Raw genomic sequence first — 18,126 nt, 5'->3', positions numbered from 1 at the left:
GCCTTGCCTTGGCTGTGTTTTGGCCCAGAGAGGAAGTGGGTTGTTTGCATGCTTGCTCCTGCCCACTGAAGCTGGATTGGTGATTCCTCAGGACAGTGTTTTTTTTCCAGAGACTAAAGGGAAGGCAATTCAGGGAGCTGAATGTGGATCACATGGCCCAGGCCTTTCAAGGAAAACAGCCCCCTCTGAAGCCCAACAGTGCCCTGAACCTGGGCTTGAGCTTCACCTTATCTGTGTTTCAGAATGATCGGCACTTTTGTTCCCTCCCCTCTGTGGGGTTGATCCCCACGCTTGTTCATGTGGATTTAGAGTGTGCTTCCCTCCTTTATTTCTATGACTGGTTACTATCCCTGCAAATGGACACACCATACATTGCCTTTAGATTTTCACATTGATGGGTATTGGCATTCTCCTCAATGTGAGGTATTTAATTAAAAAGATGTTGGAACCCAACTGAAGAAATACAGGCTTTGGACTAAGGCTTGGTTTGCATCACTGCCAGTTCTGTGAACCCTCTGTGCCTCAGTTTTCCAGTCAGAAAACTAGGCCCATATGAGATGACAACATCTCACCTAGCAGGACAAGCTGGCAAAGGGGAGACACCATAACTGCAGAGTGCTTAGATGTACAGGTGCCTAGCAACGGGTTACTATGGTGATGAGGATTAGGATAATGGAGATGGTGCAGTGGATGTCTCCATGCAGAATTTGTGTCCTAAAGCTGGGCTCCCAGCAGCGAGGTCACAGAGCAGAGAATGGACCGCTCTCTGGCCCCTGGCCCTTTAAATGCCACTACACACTGCCTTCTAGAGATGGCGTGTGGCTATATTCCACCACACAATTATGCCAGTGTGCCACTTTCCCCATCACCACCAACATGAAATAGTATAATTTGAGCATTCCTACTCCATAATTTAGTAGGTATAAAATGACACATAGTTATTATCTTAGCTGTTCTGATTAATCAGCTGGAACATCTTTGCATCGGCTTTTACTAATTGTATGAGACATTTGCTCACTCCCTTTGCCTATTTAGCTGATTGCCCACAGCAGGAGGAGCACCAGGTCAAACTCAGTGGCATAAAAACCCGGAGTCCTGGAGGCCCAGAGCTACCGGGCCCCCTTTTTCTCTCCACAGGAGCCCCAGTCCTTTCCTGCAAGTCTTCCTACAGCCTGGAATTTCCAGACACCTGTATTTCCAGACACTTGTAGCACCCTATCCCGCATCTGTGCTGCACAGCCCTGGTTGCTCTGCGACCTCAGCAGCCCTGTGTGGAGGACAAAGACTTGGAAGAAACCACCCTGCCCAGATGAGGGTGAGCTGAGCCTCTGATGAGACAGGTGGGGTTGTGTCAGAAGTGCCAGAACAGCATCAGAAGAACCCTTTCTGCTCCAGGGCTGCCCCCTCCCCTTCTCCATCTCAAGCCAGTGAAGGGCTGAGCAGGGCTGGATTCAGCAGCATTCGCCAGTCCCTTTCCAGGGTGGGGGCTGCATCAGGCCCTGTGAGGTGGAGCTGACAAGGATTATCAGGACTGCTGGGCTCGAGTGGAGCCTGGCCAGGGAACTGAGGAGGACAGGGACAGGTGTGCCCCTCTGGTTACTGAGTTTTCTTATCTGGGTCTCAACTTGCTCATCTCTAAAATTCCTTTAATGAGTTGAGAATTGCTGGCCAAATTAGGTCACCAGTGCCTGGGTTTTTGTTGTTTAATTACGTGAGATTCCTACCATGAGACTCGACAGATGTTGTTTCCCCTGGCGGTGAGGAGTCTCTGGAACAGGTGGGTTGGCTCAGGCCTCCACTGTCTATTCTTGAATTTTCCTTTATCTCTTATCACAGAATCTTCAAGGGCTATGGAGAACCTTTTGTCCTTCCACAGATGTTTGCAGAGCACTCTTTGGGGTCTTCAAGAGGGACTGAAGTCATGGAATGTTCTAGAGCTACATCCCTGATTCTGTCTCTTGTCTTCTATTATGACAGGGCCTGAAGCTGGCTCATTAAATGCACCTGCTCTTCCTTCCGCATCCCCCATAGCATCCTGTGCAGGGCTGGCGCACGTTAGGAGCTCAAAAAAAAAACTCAGTGACTTATCAGCACAGTTCAACTCCTCTGAGCGCTGCTGCACCCTCTGTCTCGGCGGTGGACAATGTCTGTGAGGTGCTCTCTTGTCCAGCCATGCCTGCCCCAAGAAGGGTGAGCTCCCTGTGCATAGGACCATGGATGCTGAGCCTGGCCAAGAGCAGGACCTTGTGCTATCAATATGTGGCTGACTGCAGGACTGGCCTGTAGTCAATGTGGCAAGACAAAGAAGGTGGGCACATTCTGTGCCCTGATGCCCAAGGCCCAGGCATCAGACCTCCTGAGAGCTTCAGGTAAGGAGGGAGTAGCTACAGGGGGCCATGTTCACTGGGGCAAGGGAGCCGGTAGGCAGTAAGCTCTGGGTGGTCTCTATTTCAGCAGATGCAGGCATCCTCGAGGGTCCCACCTGCCCCACCCTGGAGGAGAGGAAAGGCTGGCTCCAGCCCCTCTGACAGGGAGGCACTTACTGCAGATGCTACTGAAGTTGCCAAACCAGCCTGGGATTTTCCCCAGCTGATCAATCATATTAGGCTGATGGAGCTTCTTGAAAGGAAAATAATCATCGCTATGATTTATTAATAACCACTGTTCCTGTCATCAGCACTTCCTTTAATCAATTTATTTGGTCCTGTTAATATTTAAACCAGGCCTCAGGTCAAACAGCTCTGGCATTCTAAGTCTCCAGAACGGATCCAAGTTTCTGGAGGGGCCCCAGGAGCAGGCCCCAGGCAAGCTCAGGACCCAGGAAGGAGGAGGGTGCCCTTCGCTCTCCAACCTCCCCAAAGGTGGCTCTTCCACGCACACGAAGGACCATCCATTCACTCATCCATTTATTCCAAATCTATGGAGCTCCTCCAGGTACAGAGCCCAATTGACTTGATGGTGTTCCCCGTGGGGTCCCCCAGTCTGGCAGGGGAAGTAAATCACAACCACCACATAGGGATGAAAGAGCACAGGCCTGTGGGGCAGGAAAAGGCTATGGATGCTGACCCTGAGGTGCCCACCCTTCTGCTGTAGACCTCTGCTGAAGTCCCTCCACCCCTGCAGAGGAAGCCCCCAGGCCGGGCCTCGAAGGATACTAGAGTGTGGGATGACCTCAGGGGAGGTGGGGCTCAGGCTTGGGAAGAAGAAACTAGCCTGGCACTTGCAATCTCTTGGCTCACATGAGTGCATGTACCGAGGGGCCGCTGTCACCTCCTCTTGCTGACAGGCACATCTTGAGAGGGTGGCCCACACACCTGCCTCTCCTTCCTCACCCGGCAGTCCCCACCAGCTCCTTGCATTTGGAGATTTTGGCCTCTCCTGATATTGCTCTGACCAAATCCAACCTGAATTGGATTGCAGGGTCTCATCCTCCAGTGCCCTGTGGTGGCTCAGACACTGTTAATCACTCTCTGCTTCTGGAAGCTCTTCCTTCCTCCCTCTCTGCGGAGCCCAAATACCAGTGTTTTTGCCCAAGTTTCTTTCCACCTCCCCAGCCTGCTTCTGGCCTCAACTTCCTCCATCCTCCCAAATCCTGCTGTTGCCCAGGGTTGTCCCAGCTGTCTCTATTTCGTTATGAATCCCAGGGCGTTATTTCTGCCCGGATCTTACTCAGGAGCTTCAGATTCATGTGTCAAACCATCTGCAGGACACTCCAGAGAAATGTCTCATGGTTATCTGGGCCTATGTCCAAATTCAACATGTCTCTCCCCAGCCCACTTCTCCTCCCCATTCTCATCCAGGGCTCCACGACCAACCAGACTTAACAGCTTGGACATGTTCAGACAAATCCCTCCCCATCAAGCCCTAGAGTCCCTTAGTTTCCAAATCTGAAGATTTTCTCTGTGCATTCTGCCTTCTTTTCATCTCCCCTTTACTGAACCCGTTTGTATATAACCATCCCTTGCCTGGGCTACTTCCTGACTCTTAGCTCCTGCCTTCCACAAGATTCTCCAAAATAGATATGCAGCTACTAAGGGAGCTACACACAGATCTTCCTACGCAGAGTTCTAAAAAGTCTTACTTTTCACAGAAGTAGTTATGGTATTTACTACGCACAGAGGAAAATCCAGCCCCAGCCTGGCAATCGCCACCCTTCCGCGGCACAGGATTTTCCTCTGTGTAGCTCCCTCCACACTGCACCCCACAGGCATGTACAATATTATGTGTCAATTATAAACAAAATTTTCAAAAGCAGGTAAACCACACCAAGGGAAGAGAGTTAAGGTCGCAGTGTCTTGGGTGGAGAGGTGAGGGTACACAAGGGCCACTTTACAGAGAGAGGGTAGGGGTGACAGGAGGGGGAGTACAGCAAAGGAGCCCGGAGAACTCTTTCAGGAATGTTCCCTGCAAGCAGGAGAGAAGCGGGGAGTGTGCTGGAGGGGAGGGTGGCATGGAGGGGCAGGGTGCCCCTTGCTAGAATGGGAGGGACCTGAGCCAGTTTAAGTGCATTTGGACTGGCAGAGGTGGAGGCTGTGGATGAGGGTCGGGTGGGGTGATGAGTCAAGAGGGAGCTTCCTGGGAGGTGACAGGACATGGAGCCTGAGCTCAGGTGGTTGGAGGTTAGCATGAGATGGCAAGACACTCTCCTCGGCTGTGGCAGGGGGCAAGGAGGTGCTCTGTAGCAGGAATGAGGCCTTCCTCTGCTCCAAAGTGCCCCACCAGCTGTGGCCCTACCTGCTGGGATTAGAGAGCCTACCTGTTCACCATAACCCTCCTTGTGCTCATTCTGACAATGTCCCCTTCCCATGCCTCTATATTGCTGCTGCCCTGACCTGCATCTGTGCCAGGGTGCCCATAAACCCTTGGGTGGCCTGGTCCAGACTGTGCAGGTCGCGCTGAGCCCCGCCATCTGGCCTGTGAGGGAGGAAGTGGGCTGCACGCCTTCCCAGTCACTGAGGATGGTAGCCTTTGCGCTTGCTGCATGACTCTGGCCTGGCCATCCTGGTAACGCTGGAGGTGGACATGGGGGTATGGCTTCCTCTTGGGGTGAGATGAGAGAAAGAAGAAACTCAGTGCATGGGCAGGGTGGGGCTGGGGTGGGTGGGCAATGGAAGGGATGGACTTGCACAAGAGCCTGTGACGGCCAGAGCTAGGGCCAGGTGGGTGACCTGAATAGTTTCACTTATTTCTCAGAGCATAAGAGAAATAATCTCAGCCAGTGAATACCCCATCCTCAGACCTTCCTTGCTCCCATCTGCTTTGTTTCTCACCTGAGTTACTGCTGCAGCCTCTTCAAAACAGGGCAGGCAGCGAGAGTTCTTAAGTGTGGGACTTAGATCATGTTTCTCCCTATGAAAACCCTGCAGGCTTCTGAGCTCGCTCAGATCCGACACTATGGCCTATGAGGGTCCTGGGGACTGGCCACATGGCCTCTCGGCCTCCTCTGTCCTCTCCTGTCCTGGCCGCACTGTCCCCTGCTGTTCCTGCAGACATGTGCCCAGCATCTGGCTCTACACCTGCCATATGCCCTCTGCTCACTGGGCCCTCCTGGATGCCCTAGGGTTCCTCTCTCAGCCCCTTCACTCTTTACTGAAACATCACTTTTTCAAGGACGCCTCTCTTACCACTCTTTAGAAACTATCCCCCACCGCTCCATTTCTCCTTCCTGCTTTACCTCAACATTTACTTCGATTATATTATAGAAATGGAAGAAAGTTAGTTGCAGAACAATATGCAAAATATAAAACTACAGTAGTCTCCCCTTATCCAAGCGGGGATATGTTCTTAGACCCCCAGTGGATGTTCCAGATCCCCTGGGGATGCCTGGAACTGCAGGTAGTACTGAACCCTGTATACAGTTTTTCCTGTACATACATATCTATGACAAAATTTAATTAATAAATTGGCACCACACTCTTGTGCTCTGGAACCGTTATTAAGTGTGGGTTACTGGACGACAAGCACTGTGATACAGCAACAGTGCATCTGATAGCTGAGATGGCTACTAAGTGACAACAGGCAGGTAGCTTAGACAGTGTGGAGACGCTGGACAAAGGGAGGATTCATGTGCTGGGCAAGACAGAGTGGGACAGCGGGAGAGTCCACCGTGCTACTCAGAACAGCATACAATTTAAAACTTTTGAATTGTTTATTTCTGGACTGTGGGTGTCCCTGGGTAACTGAAACTACAAACATGATACTGTGGATATGGAGGAACCACTTTAAATAAAAAGGAAAGAAAAACAAAATTCCTAAACAAAAGACATTGCAATGTATTCTCAGTGGGTGCTGGTGATCGTACACAGTTAGGTCTGGAAGGAACACATCCCGCCTAGAACGGTGATAATGTTCCTAAAGGGAAGCCCAGAGCTGTTATATTGTACATTTCATGAAGGGAATGAATTTTTTGATTATATAAATTACAATTAAAAGTTTTAAATGAAAGAGCTCTTTTGGAGTGGAGCTGGATCCCCTTACAGGACATCTAAAATAGCAATTAAAGGATCATTATTTGATACACGCTTATGAGTATTTATCTGAGACAAGCATCACACTAGGCTCTGGACCACAACAAGCAAGAAGGACAGAGCCTCTGCCTGCATGGAGCTCCCGAGTTAGTGGGAGAGACTAACACTGATCAGCTCACAACAAACAGGCCAGGATGCTGGTGGAAGCCTGGACCAAGCCCATCTGTGGTCCTTCCATGGGACCACCGTCAGGGAACTGTGAGTGAGCATGCTGTTCCCTCCCTGCAGGTGAGCTGCTTGGGTGAGCCTGGGACTCCAGCCTGCCTCCTCCATCCTGTCTCTCTCTTGCCAACCAGGGGCTCAGTGAGGGTGTGTGGATCACTCATGGGCCCAGCCCTGCACTGACAGAGCACCTGGCAGCTGCCAAAGCTCAGACATTGCTCTCTGAGATCACATGGATCATGACGGAGCTCTGCCCAAATTCTCTTGGATCCCTTTTCCTGTGTCTATTCCCCTCCCCACCCCCAACTGTGCTGTCCTTCCAACAGTCTTCCCAGGGGTGGGTGGTGGTTTCTCAGGATTGCTGGCAGGTTTTGGAAGACTGGCCTTGGGCTACTGGGGCCTGTTTTGTCCGTGTACTGGGAGGGCTGGGAGTGCCTAGGAGTTTATATCATCCAACGCCCCCGCCCCCAACCTAGGAGCTTGAAAATCCCTAATCAACCTTATTTCTAGCTAGGTACAGGAGTGTACTTCACACTTCAGTTGGGGGCTTGGGCTGAGACCTCCCTTTCCTGTTACACCTGAAAGGGTAACAGGACCTTGCTCATGTCCTGCTTTCGGATCCCCTCCCCCACCCCCCAACTGTGTCCCCTGAGGGTCTCGTTAATGGATTACTGCATGTGAATCACTATCTCAGGGTCTGCTTTGGTTTGGAGATTCCCACTGAACATATTCGATTGTTTTCAGGGCCTTTTGAATAAACTGTGGCAGCCTTTGTGTGCCTTTGGGCAGCTGCTGGGCTCTCAGCTCTGGAGATGCTCCCTGGGGTGAGGCGCCCTGCAGCAAGCCAGGGATGTTTCCTATCTGCAGCTCTGTGAGTGCAGCCCCTAGAGCATGGAGAAGTGGCTGCAGGACAGGAGAGCTAAAACGCAATTGATTTATAAAAGTCAATGAGATTTTAAAGCCGGGCTGGGAAAAGAGCAAGATGGATCTCAGAGCTGAATTGATTTAAAGGGTAAGTATTGAGGCCAACAGACTGATTGAGGAGAGAGAGATGAGGTATTGGAAGAGGCACTCTGGAGGGGTGGGAAGAGATGGTTTCATAAAGTTAATGCGATTTGCCGCCAAGGCCAAAGGGGACCTCCTTCAGGGTCCCACACTGTCCTGGGAATTCTGCATGAGCATCAGATGATTTATTACCTAATGGTTCTTGAGTGCCCCTACTTTTAAAAACTTGTTTATATATATATATATATATATGTATGTATAATTTTATTTATTTATTTATTTTTGAGATAGGGTCTTGCTGTGGTCACCCAGGCTGAAGTGAAGTGGCACGATCATAGCTCACTGCTGGCTCAAACTCCTAGGTTCAGATGATTCTCCTACCTCAGCCTTCTGAGTAGGTGAGATTACAGGTGTGTATGACCATGCCTGGCTAATTTTTTTTTTTTTAGTAGAGATGGGGTCTTGCTATGTTGCCCAGGTTGCTCTCGAACTCCTGGCCTTCAGCAATCCTCCTGCCTCGGCTTCCCAAAGTGCTGGAATTACAGGCATGAGCCACTACACCCAGCTTAATTTGTGACTTGCATTCTGCCTAGCTCTAATTGGCCACCTGTTTGTTCCTAGGTCTCCATCTAAGAGGTCTAGAGAATGAGCCAGGCCCTCCTAATGAGCCTCACCTCGGCGTGAAGAACTAAAACCAGTAAAGTGCACAGCCTATCCATTCCTGCCCCCAGGAATGAAAATATTAATTTTTAAATAGTGATTAGGTAGATTAGAGAGTTTGGAGTTTTTTTCATAGTGAATATCTCAGTGATTTAAAAATCAATATAAAAGATTGCATTCTTGAAAGTTATTTTAATCAGCGCTTCCTGGGTCTGCCTCCTGGCTGAGCTGAGGCTGGTCTTCAGCAAGGGTGGTGGGAAGCCAGGAGACACCCGAAGTGTTTGCTCTTTACTTCCATGCAGGATGCAGCCCTAGCTTCAAGTGGATCTGGTGTTCATTTATCCATTCTTGAGATTATGGGGCCTCCTGTATGCCCACCTGCGAGAGCCACTGCATATGGAGATACAAGACACACACCTGCCCTGGCAGAGCTCACGGGGGACGGATGCCCCAGCACCAGATCTTGCTGTCACATATAAAGGGAGAGGGGAGTGTGAAGGCAGCAGCAGCGAGGCAGTTGGGCTTGGGGTGGGGCTGGCTGGAGGGGGCAGGGAGCCTGGGTGAGGTGAGGAGGGACAAATGAATGCGGTGAGCCTCACTGAGGGGTGGAGTGTGCCCAGCAGGGGAACAGGAAGATGCAGAGAGTGAGAGGGTGAGTCCAGACCAGGAAGTCTGGCTCCACTCCCAGGCTTTCCACCCTGACTCTCATAGGACCCACGCTCCTGCCTTAGGAGAGACCATATCCCAAGCCTCTGCCAGACTAATGAAAACCCACCCTCTGAGAAAGAGCAGCCTGTTGGACCTCTTCCAACTGCTGCCTTCAACCCAGTCTGGGGTCTCTCTTGCTGTGGCTCCTTGGAAGAGACCGTGCCCCCTTTTTAGGGTGTAGACAGTTTTCGCTACAGCCTTAGCCATCAGAGACATGGGTCTGATGTGGCTGTGATGTGGAGGGCCTCTGTGAGCCGGTGCCCAGCTTCCTCCCTCTCACACCACACACCTGGGTCTCTCCAAGCTGACAGGTCCCGCACGGACCACTGTGCCACACCTCCACCCCCGTATGTCTGCCTTTCCCTTTCCCTGGACTCATGACTCTGCTGGTGAATCCTGACTCACTTTTGAAGCATCAGTGTCAGTGCAGTTACTTCCTAAGGTATGAAGACCCTTCTGGTAGGCTCTCAATGCCGAATGATTGACTTCCATCCCTTATGCTGCCCCCGGGACCTTGCTGACACCTCTGGCTGGACATGCACCTCTTCTTCATAAACATGTATCTCATGTCTGTGAATGTGAGACAGGAATCCTCAAGTCTGAAGAGGATGAGAACTCATCAAATCCAAGAGACTTTGTGCCTCTGTAGATGATCCGCTTGGGTTGGGAGAAATCTGCCAACAGGATTCTCCTACCCACGGCCTGTTTCCACACATGAAAAACTAAAGGGCATGAGATTACTGATTCTCAGCCCACAATCAGAGAAGCAGCAAGCAGGAAAATGGAAAAGCGAAACTGTAGCTTAGCAGTGGGTATGGAGAGGCAGTGGCAGGTCATGGAAGATGCACAGGATTCCGAGTCCTGAGGCCCTTTACCCTCTTAGAGCCTCAGGTTTCTATCTATAAATGGGGGCCAGATACTGATCCTGCTGCTTCCTAGACAGTGGTGAGGATGGAATGAATGGGCAATTTTCTTTGAGAGCAGTGAAGTGCTGAGTGAACAATGTTGGCCCTGCTTCTTGCTCCCGTGGGCTGTGCCCCTTGGAAGGCTCTCTCCTCTCTTCTGGACTTTGTTCAGGGGCTGATGGCCCAGGACCCCAGGTGCCTGCTGTTTCTGCTCTGTTCAGATAAGCAGGCCATTCACCAAGAGCCTGGGATCGGTAAAATCAATATAATTGCATGTCGATTATAAATTTCATTTTCTGCCTGCCTATGAGCCATTAGCTTAGATCAATACATTCTCTACCCTTGGTTAAGTAATCACGGGGGCTGGTGAGGATTTCAGCAGAATCAGGGCAGGGTCCTGACTGCCTTGCTGCCTTGGACAGTGGAGTCCAAGGTGGCCTCTTGGCCCACGCCTAACTCAGTTCAGGCCTGTCTTGCAAATAAATGACTTATCCCTATCTTCAAACAGTAAGGTCTTGGCTAGTTCTCCAGCTGTCTGGGGCTACAAGGCCAGCTTGGAGCTCCTCCAGCCCAGCACCGAGCAGCGTTGTGTGTTCTGAGTGTCTAAGAGCACTGGTCAGGTGGGGGCACTTATGGATGTCTAACATCTTCCATGGGAAGAGAAATTCTGTTCTCCCATCAGTTGGTCGGAGTTGTCTGGGAAGAAGGAGAACATGAGGGTTGGTGGGGGAAGAGGCTTGAGTTCACAGTTCCCCTCTTCTGGATACAAACAGCCACCTTCATCTCCTGGCATGAACCTCAGGCAGCAGCAGATGGACTGGTGGCCTAAGGGCTGGTTGGAGGGTGGTGGCTGGGAGTGTTTGTTCTCAGCTTGTGGTGTTGAAACACTCTGGTACTTACAAACTCTGCAGGGTGGGGAGGTGCCAGCTGCTGCCCAGCGCACAGCTGGCACTGGGGGAAGAGTGTCTGGAAGCAGAGGAACCCAGCTCTCCATAGATCTGCTTCAACAAAGGCCCCTGTGTCTCCCTCTCCTTCTCTGCAGGTGGCAGTTGGGAAACACCATTGCTTTCACTAGCATTTACTCTCTCTCCTTGCCCTCAGGGCCACTCCCTGTGCCCTGCTGCCCCCACTGCAGCTTGCATAAGGCCTGCCTAAGGCTCCGGCCAGGCACACCACTCCATTGTCTAAAACCCTACCTGGACGTGGGACAGGCTCATTCCCTTACATCACCTTGTCCTCCCCCTGCCTTCCTGCATTGCAGCCACCATAGGGGCACACTGCTTGCCCCAGGTTGCCACCGCTGGGCCTTAGCACAGAGGCTTTCACAACCTGGGATGGCTCTTCTCTCTTGCTGCCTGGATCTGAGCCTGGCATGTAAATATGAAGGCATGCACTATATGTTCAGAAGCCTTTGGGTTCTGGATCCCAGCAGTGCGCCTTCCTGGTTGGGTACCCTTCCTGGCTGGCAAGTTCTTTATCCTTTCTGGGACTCAATTTCCTTATCTGAAAATCCTTATCTGAAAAATGGGGCAACAGTGGTCTTTTTCTCAATGGGAATCTTTTGAGGATGAAGGGAGATAATGCATGTGCCTGCACATGACAGGTGCAACAGGACTTCAAACAGGAAGTTCCAACAGGGCTCCAAGCCACACAGGATGTGACATTCTAAAGTGAGGGACAAACTAGGAAGCATGCTTTCAGAGAGATAGGTCACAGCCAGCTACCATGGACCTAGAAATGTTGACCTGGTCTTCTATGTTGCAAACAAAATTGACCCTAGGGCACCTCTATCCAGGTATGCCCAGAGTTAACCCAGGGCCTGCCAGGTGGGGACATTGGAGGACACAAATAAAGTCATTTCATGTGCTGTGCTTGCTTGACAGAATGTCCCATGAGCTCAACAGGCATTAGTGTGGTTGTTGCGATTTTAAGCACTTGGTAAGCACATGAAGAGTTAAATCAGGGAGGGCAAGCTATCTGAGGCTGCAGCATTTGGAATAGCCAATCTTTTTTTCCCAGAAATATGGGAGTTGAAGTAAAACAGCAGCCAAATCTGGGATTCCTCAACATCACTAGGTGGCAGGGACCAAGCCCATCTGAGCTCACCACACACCTTTGCAACCATGGCTAACACCTGGCACCCCTGGCGAGGGCTAACTCCACAGGATGCCCACTGCTCTGTGTCCCATAAAATCCCAATTCCTCTCCCCTTTCCCACTAGCCTGCTGCTGGGCCAGGCTGACTTTCAGGGGAACAAATCTGGGACAGGCCAGGACAGAGTGGGTGGCCTGTCTCCACTTTCATTTTGGCCCCCGCACCTAGTGATAGCATTGTGTGTGCCTGCCATGGAGACAGGTGCTTGTGAGGGTTGGACAGGATTTGACAGCTTTGTATTGCTGGCATCGCTGGGGGCATGAGCTGCTCACTGACACATCAGCCTCCATCTGTCTCTGTGCAGCACTAGATTTGGGAGGGAGGCTTCTCAGACCTGAGTCTTGTGTTTAAGCTGCTTCTGCTCTTATTAGTGGTGCAGTTTTGAGCATTTTACTTATATTACTCTGCCTCTATTTTCTCCCTTGTCTCACAGAGTTGGTGTAAAGATTAAAATAGGACATTTACATGTAACACAAGGTCCAGCTTGCATCCGGCACATTCTAAACACTCAATAGAGATTCTTTCACTTTCCTTCCTTCCTTAAAGAGGAAAGTGAAAGGACAGTTTGTGGCCTTTAATGTATGAATAGTGGGAAGTCATATCCTTGATTGCATTTATATAAAATTGAAGAACAGGTAAGATCACTGTAGGGTGCTAGAAATCAGAAAGGTGTCGCTCTGGTTGGGAGAAGGGTCGGGGTGACTGGGAAGACACAGGAGAAAACCTCCTAGGCTTAAGGAAACTGCTTTATATCTTGATCTTCAGGCTGGTCACTGAGAGAACACTTAAGATTTGTGCATTTTACTCTGTAAATTATGCCTCAATAAGAAAATCTTAAAATTTTTAGACATAAACAATGAAAATCCTAGAAGAGTTTTCAAAAAAAAAAAAAAAATCAGGCTGCAATGTGATTTGAGGCCACTCTTGTTCAAAGATCCCCAAACTGGAAACTTTTATTTCCTCTAATCAGGTTCCCCTGGATTTGTCCTGGACCCTTTGCTGATCTGAGGGCCTCTGTAACTTCATTTCACTTCTGAGCAAATTTTTAGAAGGGACTGACAAGAGACAGCTTGGTCCTCTCCATGGGGTGGAACACCTGGCTAGTGGCAGAGGATGTCCAGGCTTGGGCACCTCTGCTGTCACAGAACGTGTCAGCTACAAACAGCGGTGCCAGGGCCTGGCCTGGAAGTAGAGACTGCTGGGTGAGTTCCCTTTGGCCCTTCTTCTCCAGAGCAGGCTCCTCTGAGGCCTCCTGTCCCTGGCTAAGCTCTAGCCCACAACCTGGATGCACCCCTCCATGAGCGGTTCTAATATGCCCCTTCCTCAGCATACCTTACTGACCACTCTGCTAGACCTCCATCCTCTCTCTGAATTAGGCAAAGTCAGATGCTGTGTCACCTAATTAGGTGACTGTTGCTTAACTGCTTCACTCTCAGGGCCATGAAGGTGGTGAGGACTCTCATAGGGAGCCTTCATGGTACCTGACAAGCCTGGGCAGGGGCATCATGGCATGGCCAAGGGCATATCCTGGAAGCCACAACATTCATAACTAAGCAATCTGAGGAGGACTGCTAACCCTATGAGTGTCCCTAAAGGGCAGAATCTTCCAGGGATCTGAAGGATCCCCCAGTCTGAGCAGGTATGAGGTCAGTTGACCTCTGGGCTGTCATTCCCTAACCACTTTTCAAGTAGTCCTACAGTCTTGGGGCAAAACCCAGCAGTGTCCTATCCCTTTACTTCCATTCCCCACCTCACAGAGGCAGCCACTTTCAACCTTTGTCATTGGTTCTTTTGGTATCACTTCTATGTTTCCAGATAGTATTTATTTATTGCCACTTCTTGATTTTTTCCTTTTAAGTGTTATTTATTAACTTCTTACTATAAAAGATGAAGATTTTGTTTCTTTTACTCCCTTTTCCCCACCATCCGTAAGCACCCACTCCACCCTCCCAATATAGTTATATTATCATTTTGGTTAGATTAACAACAGAATTTCCATTATTAGCACCATTTAATTGCTAGTCCCACTTGAGGTATGTCGTATATGATAATAATTTTTCTTTCATGAATCACTTTTGTTTTCCCTGGAGTTCATCATTGCCTTGCTTTTTTATTTGCTTAGTTTTCTGCTAGGTATCAATAATCCAACCTTAAACATTCTATCAGTTGTCTAAATATAATCTCCATGTGTTTAGATGCACCTTCCTAAAAATATCATTGCATTTTATCACTGAAAGAACCTATAGCTGTCATGGAGATGTACAGGGCCAGGTGCAGTGGTCTTCAGATAGTGTTGGGTTAGGGAGAAGGCAGAGGCCTTAGCATTGGACAGACAAATTTATTTCCCACATTTATTGGCTGGGCAACCATGATTCTTCTACATCTATCAAAATGGTAACAATGATATCACATTAGAGTGTAGTTATGAGAATTAAATGAGGTACAACAAAAGTGCCTGGAGCATTGGTACACCATAAATGTTAGTTTACTTTCTTGTGGGACAATCACATGAATAAGGCCATTGAAGTTACTTCATCACACTAATAGAGCTTTCTCTCCCCACCCCCAAAGTATTGACCAGGCTCTGAACATTCATCAAGACTCCTAAGACATTGACACTCCTGCTACGGGCGATGGTGAGAGCTCCTGTAACTTTGCCCATCAGTCTGATGATTTCCTTTAAAAGAAGGAGCCTCCTTAATAGCAACATCAATTTTATTTTGAAACACTGCAAACAAAGACAGAAATTCTGAAAGGAAAATGTATACAAGTTAAAAACATGTAAATCTAGAAAAAAAACCCACTCTAATATAAAAATAAAGGGCAAGCAACAAATTAGGAAAATATTTGCAACATATGAGTCAGTGAAAGGCGAGGTCAAATTTCCTAAGTACCAGGCCAGCTAGGGTAGAGACAGTGCTCCAGCCACCCAGGCAAATGCTTTCTCCTCTATCCAGCTATTCATCCATTCAAAAAACACAGGTTGAGTGTCCACCTGGTACCTGGCATTGGGGGCATAATGATGCCCCCAAACAGAAATGGTTCCTGCTCTCATGGAGCTCATGGAGCATGCAAGTGACAGTTATTCACCAAACAGTCACACTCAGGAGTATACAGCTGCAACCTATGGTAAATACCATAAAGAAAAGGAGAGCTGGCGCAGAGGATCCAGCCTAGACTGGGGTGTGTGGGAAGACTTCCTTGGCTGGCAACACTTGAACTATACTATAACTAGAGAGTGAATAGGAATTAAGGGTGGTGTGTGTGTGTATGTTTGCATGCATGAATGCATGTGCACACACATACATGCTTGCATGTGTGCAAATGTGAATGTAGGAGGCATTCCAGGGGAAAGAAGGATGTGCAAAAGCCCCATGGTGGAAGTTTCATAGAACACTGAGAACTGGAAGAGGGCCATATGGCTGGCCTATATGCACTAGATGCCAGTAGCACCCCTCAGTTGAAATAACCAAAAATACTCCAAACGATGCCAAATGTTCCCTAGGGGGTGCAAATTGCTCCTGGTTGAGAACTATTGACTTAAAACAAACATTTATGAGAAACCTTGGATTTGAAAGACAGGCTGCCTGTAAGCCCCTTTGCTGAAGCACTGGTCTTACCAGCACTGTCCAATAGAAATATAAAAAATACAATATGAGTCACATATGTACTTGTAAATGTTCTAGTAGCTATAGTAAAAGAATGTAAAACAGGTAAAATTAATTTTAATAATGGATTTTATTTAACCCAATATATCCAAAATGTTGTCATTTCAGTAAAATAATTATTAATGAGATATTGTACATTTTTTTTGTACTAAATCATCAAAATTTGGTATATCTTTCTCTCAGTTTGGTCTAGTGACATGCCAAGTGCTTAGTAGCCACATGTAGCCAGTGGCCAGCTCATTACACAGGAGTGGGAGGGTGGAACTAAGCTCTCACAGAGGCTTCTGGCCTGTCCTATCCCTTGGGTCATCACCAGACTTGCCCCCTCCTCAGCAGAGCCATGCAAGGTCCTCCTTTGCCCACTGGGGTACACAGGTTTCAGCCCATCCAAAAGCACCCCACAGAGGGGTTCTGACGGCTGTGGAACACACTGGAAGGCCGGTCCCATCCAGGAAAATCATTCGAGTGCTTGCAAGGTGCTAATAAGATGGGTGTGTTCCCTGTGAATCCACAGAAGGCTGGAGGCTCCCAGCTGCAAACACCTGGTGAGACACAAACTGTTTCCAAGCTCCCAGGCAAATGCTCCATCCACCTCCAAAGACCCATCCTCCACTTCATTGTTTACAAAAGGAGCTCAGGTCTCCCAGATACTGGCCACCTGAAAAGACACATTCTATTTTTTTGTAAAAGACAGATGTTCTCATTCAAAATGACACTTTCCGTGGCCAAGCAGTTGTTGTCCATGGAGATGCTGTCTCTAGCCCCATACAGTGGCCAAGTCTTCAGGTCACTGTGCTGGGTCGCTGGCTGGACACAAGCTGACTAGCACAGTCCTGGACTCTCCTGACTCCCATCTCTTGCTGGTCTGAGTCTGCTCCCCCGTCCACCTGTCCTGCCCCAGGCCCTGCAGCTCTCTGGGTGTTCTCCTGGCAGGAAAGCCTGCCTGCTCCTGGCCTGCTTGAGGAAATGCTGCCTGCAGAACAGCAGGGATGAAGACCCTCGCTTGCACCCAGCTGTCTCTAGAAGCCAGGGCATTGCCTTCCCTGGTAAGTGGTGCTTCTGTGTTGGCCACAGGGCAAATCTTGGGCATTTCCTTCTCAGTAAAGAAGCAAAGTTTCCTTAAAGTTGCCACCAGGTCACCTGGAGCGACCGAGGGCCTCTGCAAAATGTGGAACGTGGGGCGAAGTGTGCATACCCACTGGACACTAAGCCGGCCACCGCCCTTTTGCAACTTCAGGTCGGGTCCCCACGCAGCCCAGGAGTTTCAGGAGGAAGGGCACTTCCTTAGGAGGATGCTCACTGTTCAGCGGCAATGGTCCCAGAACACCCGCCCCATGTGACACACGGCGTGACAGCTGGCCAAGTGTCCGCGGACATTTGCCAAGAGGCATGTGCGGTGCCCAGAAAACCCCAGAAAGTTGGACTTACCCCTCCTGGCCTGCCTGATCTTTGGGCTCAGCATGTTCTTGCAGCCGTCCGGCCAGCCCCGCGGGGCCGATCATGCTGTCATCCACTTGCTTTTGCTCGTCCGCGCGCCCAGTCGCCCCTCATGCCCTGCTCGCTCGGGGCCCCGTGGCCGCTGGCGTCACCCGTCAGGCTCCCTCGGCTACCTCTCCCGGCTCCGGACGGACGGCTCGCCTTGGACTACATAAACCTCGATGCATTATTTATCCATCCCAGAATTAATTCCCATCCAAGCGGACCATTAAAGCCTCAGTAATCACTGCTGATCAATCACTGGACCAGGGCGGGGCAGTTCCTCTGCCTGGCCTGGGCGCACGCGTGGCTGTCCAAGCTGAGCGCGGGGGCGGGGCGGGGCCGAGAGGGGCGGGGCCAGCCGGAGACGCCCGGCGCGGTCCTGGCCTGGGAGAGGGTACTGGGGTTCCGGCCCTTCTCTGCTGAGGCTGGAGGAAATGCGCCTTTCTGTCGCCGCCTAGGAGCCGCACTCCCCGCCGAGCCCGGGTGGGAGAGCGCTTTGGTGAGAGAGTAGCCGAGACCCCCACGCAGGGCCCAGCCCACAGGGACCCGTTTATGAGCTCACTGTTTTAAGTGTTGAAAGTTGGGTGTGTCTGGGAAGGAGCAAGCAGCCTGGCAATGTAAACTCCTCAGGAGACTCCGAGCCGGAAAATGCCTGTTAGGGATACTATTTATGCCTCCTTAGTAAGGTGACAGTAATAAGAGGCCAGGAAGCACTTAACTCAGGGCTCTTCACATAGGAATATCTGAATTGAATAGTGAATCTCTGCTAATTGCTATGTTTCTGTTTGATACTGGCATAATTTTAAAGGGTGCATACGGGGGCTTTGTGAGGAGGGGAATCCAGCCTCAAGATGCTAA

The 18,126-nt window shown here is 50.0% G+C and overlaps 1 protein-coding gene across 3 annotated transcripts in view; it reads right to left on the bottom strand.

The window, feature by feature from the left end:
* The window catches only part of ARHGAP22 (Rho GTPase activating protein 22), a 158,775-nt gene extending 141,223 nt beyond the window's left edge, over positions 1-17,552 (bottom strand). For all 3 annotated transcript variants that reach the window (XM_002805637.4, XM_001108619.5, XM_028826341.2), the window contains exon 1: positions 17,218-17,552. In XM_002805637.4, coding sequence (XP_002805683.2) covers positions 17,218-17,251 — 34 coding nt within the window. In that variant the 5' untranslated portion in view covers positions 17,252-17,552. The remainder of the gene's footprint in view (positions 1-17,217) is intronic.
* Between the last annotated feature and the right edge of the window lie 574 nt (positions 17,553-18,126).

The sequence above is a fragment of the Macaca mulatta genome, chromosome 9 (genome assembly GCF_049350105.2).
Source record: "Macaca mulatta isolate MMU2019108-1 chromosome 9, T2T-MMU8v2.0, whole genome shotgun sequence".
NCBI lineage: Eukaryota > Metazoa > Chordata > Mammalia > Primates > Cercopithecidae > Macaca > Macaca mulatta.
The sequence above is the reverse complement of the archived record's forward strand: the minus strand, read 5'-3'. Positions and strand labels throughout refer to the sequence as shown.